This window comes from Thalassophryne amazonica, chromosome 9 (assembly GCF_902500255.1).
Source record: "Thalassophryne amazonica chromosome 9, fThaAma1.1, whole genome shotgun sequence".
NCBI lineage: Eukaryota > Metazoa > Chordata > Actinopteri > Batrachoidiformes > Batrachoididae > Thalassophryne > Thalassophryne amazonica.
The window spans coordinates 40341443-40355320 of record NC_047111.1 but is presented as its reverse complement, the minus strand read 5'-3'; the positions used below and the strand labels follow the sequence as shown (position 1 = coordinate 40355320).

Genomic DNA, 13878 nt, shown 5'->3' with positions numbered 1-13878 from the left:
AATGTTCCATTTTAGCAGCATTGATCCTTGACCCAAAATACATACCAAGCATATCAAACAGCAAATATCAGCTCTTCCCAGGTTGTCTGTGTTCGAAGGTACATATATATACACACACGCACAAGTACAGAGACCACTTTGCTTTTAATATATAGATTATTTACTGCCCCCCTGCTGGAATGACGTGTGAGTCCAAAATGGAATTATCAACATCCATTGTTCACTGTTAGCCATTATTCATAGGGTCTCCAAAAACATTAGTTCTGTGAACGTTGTGTTTTTACGGTGGTCATCCTTGACCCAAAACACAAACACAGCAAATGTCAGCTCTCCCTATACATGCTCACGCACAGACCACTTGGCATTTAATATAAAGATGAGCTACAGTCAGAGTGATTTTTATTGACACATTTGTGTTTAGCAACTTTTTTTTTTTTTTTTAAACCAACATTATTTCCAGCTTACTAGTTCCAGGCTCTCGTGCTGTGTTCACTTTGCACTCTCAGGAAACAGCCACACAAGATTTACACTTTTCAGTGTCACTTGCTAGAAACTCTTCAGAGTTAAATGTGGTTTTATATGTTAGACACATCAGTTGTAGAGATGTTCTTGTACTGAGGATGAACTTTGAAAAAATGTGATTTTGAAGGTTCCCTTGTGAATGTCAATGTTAAGACTCAACTGTTAAAAATAGTCATTTCTTCTCTGTGCTATGACTCAAAGCAGCATTGAGACAAGACCAAGTGCAGTCAGGTCCAGAAGTATCTGGATGTTTTTGTAATCATTTTGCCTGTGCACAGGGTTTGCCTTTTTTTTTTAAATACAATCCTTGTTTTTGTCAAAGTCATTGAATTAAAGCCCAAAGTACTTTCAACTCCATTATGGTGACAGAGAAAATTACAAAAAAGGTCACTGTACAAACTCAGGTCTGTGTAAAGGTTTGTTACAAATTTGAAACCCACTTCCACACATTTTCATGAAAAACCTGCAAATGTCAATCACATTATTTTCAGATCACTCTCACAAAATAATCACCAAAATATCCATGTTTGTTTTTTTGTCCGTTTTTTTGTTTATTAAACGAAAAGCATAATTACTACAAATTACAAATAACACTAACAGCGAATCCCATCAGCCTACAAAGCAGATATTTTGAATATTAAATGTTATAATACAGACATCTCATTCAAGTATTTTACATTTTTCCATTTTGTATTTTTTTTGTGTTCCTTTTAGTCCATTTTCATCTTTTTTTTCTCCTCATGACAAGCCTAGGATATTGTAATGTAATGAACTATTAACACGCTTTAATGGTTTATACACAGTTTGTTATTATTCATATGGCTTTATGGAATTTTGTTTTTTTTTTCCTCCGTCAGACGTCACAGCCATATTTACTCCTCTGAGCGATGTCACGAAGGCCACACGGGCGTCATCGCTCATTTATAGTCTTCCCCCCATCGCCCTTCTCTCCACTGTCCAAGTCTGTAAAACTGAGGAGCAAAGGCCGCAGCGCCCCCTGCAGTCTGTTTGGGGAGCTAGCAGCACGTCCCATTATAAATTCCCAAAAATCACCTGAACTCCCCCCCAAACAGCTGTTCAAAGTCACAATTAGGGGGCAGCAGGTGGCGCTCACATTCAGAGGGAGGATGATGTGCCTGTCACGGCAAGAAGGCCCTCTTGTAGCTGTTCGCCATGTCTGCAGACACACCAGCTCAATGAAATATAAAGAATCACTGATTTCCAGGAAATGCTTTCTGAGCATTTAGCTTTTTTTTGTTTGCATTTAAAACAGACCCAAAGCTCCCAGAAGCTAACAACAGAATAAGGGCAGGAAAAAAGCACAAACATACTGCTGACATTTAATGTTTCCAACCATTCTGAATTTCACGGCAAGAAAATGCACTGATGTGACGCCCTCTCTGACAGACCTCTCTGACCATCCATGTCAACTCCACCGGGACATCAACCAACAGGCCAAACGACAACGACAGAAAAAAGAAGCAACACTTTAGTGAAATGGGTGCATTGCCATCTGACTAGTTAAAAAAAAAAAATTTTTTTTGTGGAATCCTTCAGCTGCTTTTCAGGATTTTCACAGAAACCCAGTGTGATAAATATAGTGTCACATGTGTAATATGCATTTAAAACATTTTTTTTTAGTCTATTCCAATCTGCTGTTTGCATTTTTCCCATACAACCTTAAAGCCACACTGTGTAGGTTTTAGTGTCATCTAGTGGTGAGGCTGCAGAACACAGAATTTTGTGTCCCCTTCTTGTTTTCTGCTTCCTTGGTGGTGGAGGCTCATGCTTCCGTGTCCTCTCCTGTCATAAGCACTACGTGTTCTTAAATTTGTTTGCCTGTACCTGCAACCAGAGGAGACAGCGAAACAGGAGAGGAACCTTCTTTTTCCCTTCAGTCTTTTGGCTTCCCTGCAGTAAGTGAAAGGTGGACTAAGTATGTTCCTTTTTGAACACTGTGCATCAAGCAAAGTCAGGGGGTGGAGGGGTGGGGGGTGGGAACAATGCTCCTTTATAGATATGAAGGGCTCAATCTAAACTCAAGGAAATAATTTATGAATGTGCTATTCATGAATACCAGATTCCATTCATTCCAATAAATGGCCCTAAATCCTACAAACTGTAGCTTTTAAGGCTTTGTGTAATACACAGCTTTAACAAAATTGACACTTACCAGCAGTTTTCTGAGCAGATAATAAAGGTTGTAGCCAAACAGTTTCTGTGCCTGTTGGTTTAAATGGAAAAGATCTGTTGCTGGCCACATCCCCAACACAGATTATCTGGGCATGTCAGAGCAGTTTCATGGCTACAATGACAAAACACCCATTTGTCTGGGGGGAGAAATGTGAGCGGAAGATCACCTGAGCCGGAGGTGAAGGTGATCTTCCCAACTCATCCCATCCCCAACTCACTGGATCCTCCGCTCATACGAGTGGGTGTTTTGTTTTTATACCTCAGCCGTGACTGTATTTTTACAAAACTGATACGTTAAACAAGACTGGGGATCCATTTTGTGTGTAACTATTGTCCCTCCATCAACAAAGATGGCCAAAGGAAAGTAGTTCGGCACAACGTGGATCCAAAGCACCTGATACGGGGGGTCTGGATCCACTCGTAAACACGAGGATCCACATCCAGCTGAGGTATAAATTTTATTTTCTCTGAGCACAGATTGGTTTCATTTATTTAACTGTAAAAGGCAGATTAAAAACATTTTACACCAATAAGATGTTAAGGTTTTTTGACAATATGATAACATTCCCTTTAGTGTGACGTTCCCGTTCCTGAAATCCAGAGATGCTTTTACACAAATCCTCATCACCATGATAACAACACACTCTGGAACACTGCAAATTAAAATAAAATAAGAATTAAAGGATGAAAAACCATTAATTAAAAAAGTACATACATGTGTAAGACAAATATATCATCTGTTCTATTAAAACAACAAAAAATACCAAGTAGCAGGGAGGCACAGCTGCTTGTCTCCATCTGTCAAATTCACATTTGTATGTGTGGAAGAAGATCAAACTGAGCCTCTGCGCTGAAAGTGGATTAAGTGACCCATGCTGGATTATCAGAGCTGAGGAGCAGAAGAGTGATGACTGAAATCTGAGGCCAGGTGTGGAGCTGCGTGTGTTCACCGCTACACCTGCACTCGTGCGTGGCAAACGGGATGAGGCGGAGAGGTGCCACAGGCCTTCTTAGGCATCTTGACATCTGAGCCACACCAACCCAGAGCACCCACGGCACGGCGACCCTCATCGCTTCTTCAAGTAATCCAGATCAAGGATTCCAGTCCTGCAGAGTCACTGATGGTGGACTGATGGATGGAGAGCAAATGCATGGATGCAGGTGGAGGTAGAAGCACCCAAACAGTCATCATCAGGGTGGGGTGGGGCAGGTGTGTGTGTGTGACACTACTCCCACTGAAACAATCCACTCAACTGCAGGCTTTCATTCTTTTTTTTTTTTACGGCGTCAAACCTTCACCAGGCGCAAATGTTTCTGCACAAAAAGCTACAAACAGGGGTAGAAGTTCGGGACATGTAACAGGCCAAATGACACTTGGAAGACAGATTCAAAAAGGTGATGGATGGAAAACATTTCGGCAGACACGGCACCATCTAGTGGCCCCTGCTGAAAGCCAGATGTACAGGTTGATTTCAACGCTGTGCGGTGATAAGGTGGTGGGCGAGTTAGAAGCGCTAAAACCATTAAAATAAGGCAACTTTAAATGATCATGTCCATATTGAGGGTTGGTACGAGTCTCTTCCTCTGCTTTTACCATTTGCTTGATATTATTTTCCCTCAACGTCCAGCAATAAAGAATTTTATTTTTTTGAGTTTCAAGCCCCACCGCAGAGCACGGGGGCCTCCACAGTCACTCGGTTTCAAACCACTTTGGTCCAGTTAGATGTAAGCAGAAGCGTGGCCTCTAGGGGCCGCCATTGTGGCTTTCAAACGCTTCATCTCATTCACATTATTTCCAAGTCTCCAATCTCAAGACATGCTGAAGAAATATTAATCACAACTGTGAGATCTGGGCGAGGAATCAAAAATATTTCAGCCAGTGAAGATCAAAGAGGGGCCCCAGTTAGAGAAAGAGAGAAACAGGAAGTCAGCACAATTTCCAACTGCTTTCTTTGAGCGAGAGAGAGAGAGAGAGAGAGAGAGAGAGAGAGAGAGAGAGAGAGAGAGAGAGAGAGAAGCTTGTAAACCATCTGCCGTGTCAACTGGAAACAGTCTGTAGGTGCTTAATCCAGTTCTGCTGTTTTCAGTACAGAGAGGAGGGAAAATAAAGCACTGCAAGAAAGTGAGCCAAGTAATTATTTTTTCTTCCCAAATTCTCTCTGACAATTTGCCAAAAAAAAAAAAAAAAAAAAAAAAATCTCATGCTCAAATCAAATTCCAACAGCCCCTCCCTCTTCTTGTGGCACTGAGAAAACTGGCAACTTGCAAATGTGGTTGACCTGATGATCCCTATGGGCCGGTGGAGTTACTTCAGTGTCTTGGTGCCTTTTGCAGAAGTGGCAGCGGCAGCAGTGGCGCCTGCTTTTTGGCTGCTGGGTTTGGCATCGTCCTTGGAGGTGAGGGCGGAGCTTTGGCCCGAGGTGGCCTGGTTGTGAGGGCGGTTGGAGGGCTGAGACGGGTGACGGCGGCGTCCTTCGCCACTGGACGAGTGTCTCCTCCGGCCTCCATCATCCATTGGGGGCTGGAAGAAAGAAGAAAGCGGAATAAGCCAACAGAGCAGAGAACAGTGACAAATGCTCCGGTTGGTGACCAGAGCAGGTGCTCACGCAATTGAGCCTGGTCTCCTAGTGTTGGACCTTCCTCTTGTGGGGTGACGTGTTGCAAGTCGGCGCTATGTAAATAAAACTGATTTTGGAATTGAAATATTAAAACAGACAGTCACTGTTACAGTGTAACAGTTTTGATGTACATATGTAAAAATAATGTAGGAAACACTTTCACTTTTAAAGTCATCACTGTTCATAAATCAAACATGAACAATGATGTTACAGATTTATAGTACATACACTAATCATAGACACCCAGAAATCTCATCCACTAAATGCACATGCTTGGAGAGACTACAAACAAGAGGACGTAAAAGCTCAGCGGACAGAGGGAGTGTTTCTTCATTCTCCGCACACTTATCACCTTAAACTGCTTAATCTTTACATAAAAAAAATTGTTGTTGGCTGCTGTATTAATGTGTAAAATGTCACTTATGGTATCTTTAAACAATTTTTTTTCCAGATATGACAACCATGCACAATTTAGAATGTTCTACTTACGTCGATTCTGAAATCTTCTAGACGTTTGAACTTTCCAAGGTACTCGTGCAGCTTGGGGTCGATCTCCAGGTTCTTGGCTTTAGAATATTTAAGGAAAGCCCAAAACTTCTCCAGCCCATAAAGCTGACCTAAGAAGACAGAGAAATACAGACGAGTGTTGCAACAACGGCATTTTTTTTTACTCTGATTAATAGAGGAGCCAGCTGTGCCTCTCTTTGGGTAATAGTGGAGTCAGGTCCAAAACGAGCTAGACAGGGACACAGTTACTCTCATTTTGTCCATCCAATACAGCTTACTGGAGCAGAAAATAATGACTGTGGGCTCAAAGAGCAGACTTGACTCAGAAGGCATTTCGCTGCAGTCGACAACGCAATAATGTGTGTGTAGTGCTCTCAACACTGACGGCATAATTCACTTTCTTATGAGTATTCTGTTAGGTGCCATGTGATTCATGTAATAGGAGCGGTCCCTTTAAGAGTTCGGGTGACGTGCTCTTTTTTTTTTTGCCTGTCTTTCTGTTGGCGCGCGGCGCCATGTTTGTAGTCCATATATTCTGACGGCGACATGTTGGTAGTCTGTTAATAAACTCGACTCAAGGAGTCTTAATGAGAGAAGTTTCGGCTCGTCTTTTCATCAGAAGACAACTTTTACACTGGTGACCCCGATGTTTGTCTGCTGGACGTATCCAGATCGTCATGACTGCCAACGCTGTGTCTCTCAAGCAACCCGAATTCTGTGAATCTTCTGCTTCGGCCTGGTTTGCTCAGACTGAAGCATCAGATCTCCACTGACAAAACTAAATACTACTACGTAGTATCTGCCCTCGGAAGTTCTACGGCATCAAGAGTGGTGAGCCTTCTTAAAAGTCCTCCTCTGACGGACAAGTATGAAACTCTGAAGGAATACTTACTTCGAACATTCGAACTGTCTGACGCTGAGAGGGCCAATAGGCTTTTCGGTCTTCAAGGGCTCGGTGACAGCAAGCCTTCAGAGCTAATGGACAGAATGCTCGACCTGCTTGGCGACAACAAGCCGGATTTCCTTTTCCTCCACCTTTTCCTACGCCAACTGCCTGCTCATGTGAGAGCTGCTTTGGCCAACACCGCCAGCACTGATTGCAGAGCACTGGCTGCTGAGGCTGACAAGTGTTTCCTGGCGAGTCAGCAACCCTGCGCAGCCGCCCTTCTCCCTGCTGGTGTTGTATCAGAGGTACCAGATGATCATATGCTCATCGCAGCAGCAGCCCCGCGTCGGCAGCGGTCTTCAGGTGCTTATACCACGCCAGGTTTGGCCCCAAGGCCAAACAATGCCGTTCTCCATGCAGCTTCAGTGGAGTGGGAAACGCCACGGCCGGCGCTCACTAGTGGCCATGAGCGTCGGCCATGCCGGCAGGCTGCTCTTCATCCATGACTCCGTCTCTGGCCGACGTTTCCTCTGCGACACAGGGGCACAGCGGAGTCTACTGCCTGCTTCACAGGTGGACGTGGTAGCTGACACCCACGGCCCCCCCATGGAAGCCGCCAATGGTAGCCCCATCCGTATGTACGGCACAAGGCATGTTGAACTGTGTTTTGGGGGCCAATGCTTTAGCTGGGACTTTGTGACTGCCAAAGTAGCTGTTCCCCTCTTAGGGTCAGACTTTTTGTGTGCATATGGACTGTTGGTGGACGTTAAAAATCAGCGCTTGATCGACGCCGTCACTTTCTGTTCGTATGCATGCTTCCTCAACGACTCCGATGCACTGCACTTCTCCAGCCTGCTCTCTGTCACGGACAGTTTCCAGCGTCTGCTCGCCGAGTTCCCAGCACTCACACAGCCCACTTTCTCCTCTTCCACGGCCAAGCACGGTGTCGAGCATCACACTGACACCACTGGCCCACCTGTATATGCCCGCGCTCGACGCCTCGAGCCGAACAAGCTTGCCGTGGCCAAGACAGAGTTCGAGTCCATGGAGCGCCTGGGGATTGTTCGTCGCTCCAACAGTCCTTGGGCCTCCCCCCTGCACCTCGTCCCCAAGCCGGGGGGGGGGGGGGGGGCTGGCGCCCTTGCGGGGACTACCGACGGCTCAACAACGCGACAACGCCTGACCGCTATCCAGTAACGCACATCCAGGATTTTTCAGCGCACCTGGCTGGTAAGGTCATTTTTTCAAAAGTGGACCTGATCAGAGGATACCATCAAGTGCCCGTACACCCTCTTGACATCCCAAAAACAGCTGTGATCACGCCGTTTGGTTTGTTTGAGTTCCTGCGCACCCCGTTTGGCCTCAAGAATGCTGCTCAAACTTTCCAGCGGCTCATGGACTTTGTGTTACGGGATCTGCCTTTCGTGTTTGTGTACCTTGACGACATCCTGGTGGCCAGTTCATCACCTTCAGAGCACCTTTCGCACCTACGCACTCTGTTCGAGCGACTTGCCGAGCACGGGCTCATCATCAATTCAGCCAAGTGCCAGTTCGGCCTGTCCACCATAGACTTTCTGGGGCACAGAGTCACAAAGGACGGGGTCGTTCCTCTTCCGTCAAAAGTGGAGGCCATCACCACTTTCCCACGCCCACTCACTGTCAAAGCCTTACAGGAGTTCCTAGGCATGGTTAACTTCTACCACCGTTTTCTCCCCAGGGCCACCCAAATCATGCGGCCCTTGTACGAGGCTCTGAAAGGCGGCAAGCCTAAGCACACTGTGGGCTGAAGCCCGGAAAGAGACAAGGCTTTTGCAGACGCTAAGACAGCCCTGGCTAAAGCCGCCATGTTGGCCCATCCCTCCTCCTCCGCTCCAATCGCACTTACCACGGACGCCTCAGACTATGCAGTCGGTGCGGTTTACGAGCAGTGGGTGGATAATGCCTGGCAGCCTCTCGCCTTTTTCAGCAGGCAGTTGCGTCCCAGTGAACGGAAGTATAGCACCTTCAATCGGGAGCTACTTGGGGTGTACCTCGCCATCCGACACTTTCGTTCACTGCTGGAGGGACACAAGTTCACCGTTTTTGTGGACCACAAGCCTCTGACTTTTGCCATGTCCAAAGTCACTCAGCCATGGTTGGGCAGGCAACAGCGACAGCTGACTTACATTTCGGAGTTCACGACGGACATTGCACAACTTTCTGGAAAGCACAACCATGTCGCAGATTGCCTCTCCCGCGCTGTTGCGGGGGCGGTCCACCTTGGCCTGGACTACGACAGCATGGCAGCAGAGCAGGCCACAGACCCGGACGTGCAGGTTTGCTGTTCATCCGTTACTGGGCTGCAGCTGCAGGATGTGGCATTTGGCGACGCTGGCACCACTCTGCTTTGCGACGTCTCCATGGGCTCTCCTAGGCTGGCTGTGCCTGTGAAGTGGAGGCGACCTGTTTTTGACGCCATCCATGGCCTCTCACACCCTGGAACCAAGGCCTCACAATGGCTGGTGGCAGCCAAGTTTGCGTGGCATGGTCTCAAAAAGGACGTGACAGACTGGGCGAACACCTGTGTAGCGTGCCAACGTGCCAAAGTACACCGCCACACTAAAGCGCCACTGGAACAGTTTCGAGTGCCGGAACGACGTTTCGACCACGTCAACATCGACCTCGTTGGCCCGCTTCCGCCTTCCCAGGGTTACACTCATCTACTCACTATGGTCGACAGGACCACACGGTGGGCAGAGGCACCTCCACCGCACCACGGCCTACCACCCCCAGACTAATGGCCTCTGCGAACGTTTTCACAGATCGATGAAAGCCTCCCTGCCTGCAAGCCTGAAGGACAGTTCCTGGTCTGACAAGCTCACATGAGTAATGCTGGGCATCAGGACAGCACCGAAGGAAGACCTTCGCGCCTCCTCCGCAGAGCTGGTCTATGGTCAGCCATTACGGGTCCCCGGGGATTTCGTCCCTAACACCACGGCCCCTTGGTCAGCCACATTCCAGCGCTCCAGCCTGTTGGATAATGCCAGGCTGTTTGCTCCACTTCCTACTTCGTGTCACGATTTGCCGAACTCTCACGTCCCCAGTAGCCTACAGCCTGCTGGCTATGTTTTCATTCGAGCAGATGGTCACCACTGACCTCTCCGCCCACCTTACGAGGGCCCTTTCCGTGTCGTGGAAACTGGGAACAAGCACTTTGTGGTAGACATTGGGGGCAAACCGGAGTGTATTTCTGTGGACCGCCTTAAGCCAGCTCACCTAGATCTGGCCACGCCAGTTGAGTTGGCGCAACCCCCGAAACGAGGACGGCCTCTGACTAGGCCCCCTTTGCCTGTTCCCCCCGCCCCTCGACCATGCCGCAGGGGAGCCCCGCAGACAGCCACTGAAGGGGCGGTTCCGCCTTCTCCCATACAGCGGAGCCGCACTGGACGTTTGATTCGCCCCCCCATGCCGTTGATACATTTATTTTCTCTCCTTTTCTTTTTATGTTCAGGTGTCCTGTTAAAGTGAATTCAGAGGGGGCATGTGTAGTGCTCTCAACACTGACGGCATAATTCACTTTCTTATGAGTATTCTGTTAGGTGCCATGTGATTCATATAATAGGAGCGGTCCCTTTAAGAGTTCGGGTGACGTGCTCTTTTTTTTTTGCCTGCCTTTCTGTTGGCGCGCGGCGCCATGTTTGTTTGTTTTTTTTCTCTGGGCCCCTCCCCAATCAGACCAGGAGTGACATGTTTAGCCGCATGTTCTCCTTGAATTGCTGGCTGTCTGAGTGGTGTCCAAAAAATGAGGTGGGCTTCATAGATAATTGGCAAAGCTTCTGGGGAAAACCTGGTCTTGTTAGGAGAGACGGCATCCATCCCACTTTGGATGGAGCAGCTCTCATTTCTAGAAATCTGGCCAATTTTCTTAAATCCTCCAAACCGTGACTATCCAGGGTTGGGACCAGGAAGCAGAGTTGTAGTCTTACACACCTCTCTGCAGCTTCTCTCCCCCTGCCATCCCCTCATTACCCCATCCCCGTAGAGACGGTGCCTGCTCCCAGACTACCAATAACCAGCAAAAATCTATTTAAGCATAAAAATTCAAAAAGAAAAAATAATATAGCACCTTCAACTGCACCACAGACTAAAACAGTTAAATGTGGTCTATTAAACATTAGGTCTCTCTCTTCTAAGTCCCTGTTGGTAAATGGTATAATAATTGATCAACATATTGATTTATTCTGCCTTACAGAAACCTGGTTACAGCAGGATGAATATGTTAGTTTAAATGAGTCAACACCCCCGAGTCACACTAACTGTCAGAATGCTCGTAGCACGGGCCGGGGCGGAGGATTAGCAGCAATCTTCCATTCCAGCTTATTAATTAATCAAAAACCCAGACAGAGCTTTAATTCATTTGAAAGCTTGACTCTTAGTCTTGTCCATCCAAATTGGACGTCCCAAAAACCAGTTTTATTTGTTATTATCTATCGTCCACCTGGTCGTTACTGTGAGTTTCTCTGTGAATTTTCAGACCTTTTGTCTGACTTAGTGCTTAGCTCAGATAAGATAATTATAGTGGGCGATTTTAACATCCACACAGATGCTGAGAATGACAGCCTCAACACTGCATTTAATCTATTATTAGACTCTATTGGCTTTGCTCAAAAAGTAAATGAGTCCACCCACCACTTTAATCATATCTTAGATCTTGTTCTGACTTATGGTATGGAAATAGAAGACTTAACAGTATTCCCTGAAAACTCCCTTCTGTCTGATCATTTCTTAATAACATTTACATTTACTCTGATGGACTACCCAGCAGTGGGGAATAAGTTTCATTACACTAGAAGTCTTTCAGAAAGCGCTGTAACTAGGTTTAAGGATATGATTCCTTCTTTATGTTCTCTAATGCCATATACCAACACAGTGCAGAGTAGCTACCTAAACTCTGTAAGTGAGATAGAGTATCTCGTCAATAGTTTTACATCCTCATTGAAGACAACTTTGGATGCTGTAGCTCCTCTAAAAAAGAGAGCTTTAAATCAGAAGTGCCTGACTCCGTGGTGTAACTCACAAACTCGTAGCTTAAAGCAGATAACCCGTAAGTTGGAGAGGAAATGGCGTCTCACTAACTTAGAAGATCTTCACTTAGCCTGGAAAAAAGAGTCTGTTGCTCTATAAAAAAGCCCTCCGTAAAGCTAGGACATCTTTCTACTCATCACTAATTGAAGAAAATAAGAACAACCCCAGGTTCTTTTCAGCACTGTAGCCAGGCTGACAAAGAGTCAGAGCTCTATTGAGCTGAGTATTCCATTAACTTTAACTAGTAATGACTTCATGACTTTCTTTGCTAACAAAATTTTAACTATTAGAGAAAAAAATTACTCATAACCATCCCAAAGACGTATCGTTATCTTTGGCTGCTTTCAGTGATGCCGGTATTTGGTTAGACTCTTTCTCTCCGATTGTTCTGTCTGAGTTATTTTCATTAGTTACTTCATCCAAACCATCAACAGTTTATTAGACCCCATTCCTACCAGGCTGCTCAAGGAAGCCCTACCATTATTTAATGCTTCGATCTTAAATATGATCAATCTATCTTTGTTGGTTGGCTATGTACCACAGGCTTTTAAGGTGGCAGTAATTAAACCATTACTTAAAAAGCCATCACTTGACCCAGCTATCTTAGCTAATTATAGGCCAATCTCCAACCTTCCTTTTCTCTCAAAAATTCTTGAAAGGGTAGTTGTAAAACAGCTAACTGATCATCTGCAGAGGAATGGTCTATTTGAAGAGTTTCAGTCAGGTTTTAGAATTCATCATAGTACAGAAACAGCATTAGTGAAGGTTACAAATGATCTTCTTATGGCCTCGGACAGTGGACTCATCTCTGTGCTTGTTCTGTTAGACCTCAGTGCTGCTTTTGATACTGTTGACCATAAAATTTTATTACAGAGATTAGAGCATGCCATAGGTATTAAAGGCACTGCGCTGCGGTGGTTTGAATCATATTTGTCTAATAGATACAATTTGTTCATGTAAATGGGGAATCTTCTTCACAGAATAAAGTTAATTATGGAGTTCCACAAGGTTCTGTGCTAGGACCAATTTTATTCACTTTATACATGCTTCCCTTAGGCAGTATTATTAGACGGTATTGCTTAAATTTTCATTGTTACGCAGATGATACCCAGCTTTATCTATCCATGAAGCCAGAGGACACACACCAATTAGCTAAACTGCAGGATTGTCTTACAGACATAAAGACATGGATGACCTCTAATTTCCTGCTTTTAAACTCAGATAAAACTGAAGTTATTGTACTTGGCCCCACAAATCTTAGAAACATGGTGTCTAACCAGATCCTTACTCTGGATGGCATTACCCTGACCTCTAGTAATACTGTGAGAAATCTTGGAGTCATTTTTGATCAGGATATGTCATTCAAAGCGCATATTAAACAAATATGTAGGACTGCTTTTTTGCATTTACGCAATATCTCTAAAATCAGAAAGGTCTTGTCTCAGAGTGATGCTGAAAAACTAATTCATGCATTTATTTCCTCTAGGCTGGACTATTGTAATTCATTATTATCAGGTTGTCCTAAAAGTTCCCTAAAAAGCCTTCAGTTAATTCAAAATGCTGCAGCTAGAGTACTGACGGGGACTAGAAGGAGAGAGCATATCTCACCCATATTGGCCTCTCTTCATTGGCTTCCTGTTAATTCTAGAATAGAATTTAAAATTCTTCTTCTTACTTATAAGGTTTTGAATAATCAGGTCCCATCTTATCTTAGGGACCTCGTAGTACCATATCACCCCAATAGAGCGCTTCGCTCTCAGACTGCAGGCTTACTTGTAGTTCCTAGGGTTTGTAAGAGTAGAATGGGAGGCAGAGCCTTCAGCTTTCAGGCTCCTCTCCTGTGGAACCAGCTCCCAATTCAGATCAGGGAGACAGACACCCTCTCTACTTTTAAGATTAGGCTTAAAACTTTCCTTTTTGCTAAAGCTTATAGTTAGGGCTGGATCAGGTGACCCTGAACCATCCCTTAGTTATGCTGCTATAGACGTAGACTGCTGGGGGGTTCCCATGATGCACTGTTTCTTTCTCTTTTTGCTCTGTATGCACCACTCTGCATTTAATCATTAGTGATCGATCTCTGCTCCCCTC

At 45.5% G+C, this 13878-nt stretch overlaps 1 protein-coding gene across 1 annotated transcript in view; it reads right to left on the bottom strand.

The window, feature by feature from the left end:
- Positions 1-1059: 1059 nt before the first annotated feature.
- The window catches only part of larp1 (La ribonucleoprotein 1, translational regulator), a 162476-nt gene continuing 149657 nt past the window's right edge, over positions 1060-13878 (bottom strand). Inside the window, exons 17-18 of the mRNA XM_034179048.1 lie at positions 5823-5950; positions 1060-5236 (exon numbers count right to left, since the gene is read on the bottom strand). Coding sequence (XP_034034939.1) covers positions 5021-5236; positions 5823-5950 — 344 coding nt within the window. The 3' untranslated portion in view covers positions 1060-5020. The remainder of the gene's footprint in view (positions 5237-5822; positions 5951-13878) is intronic.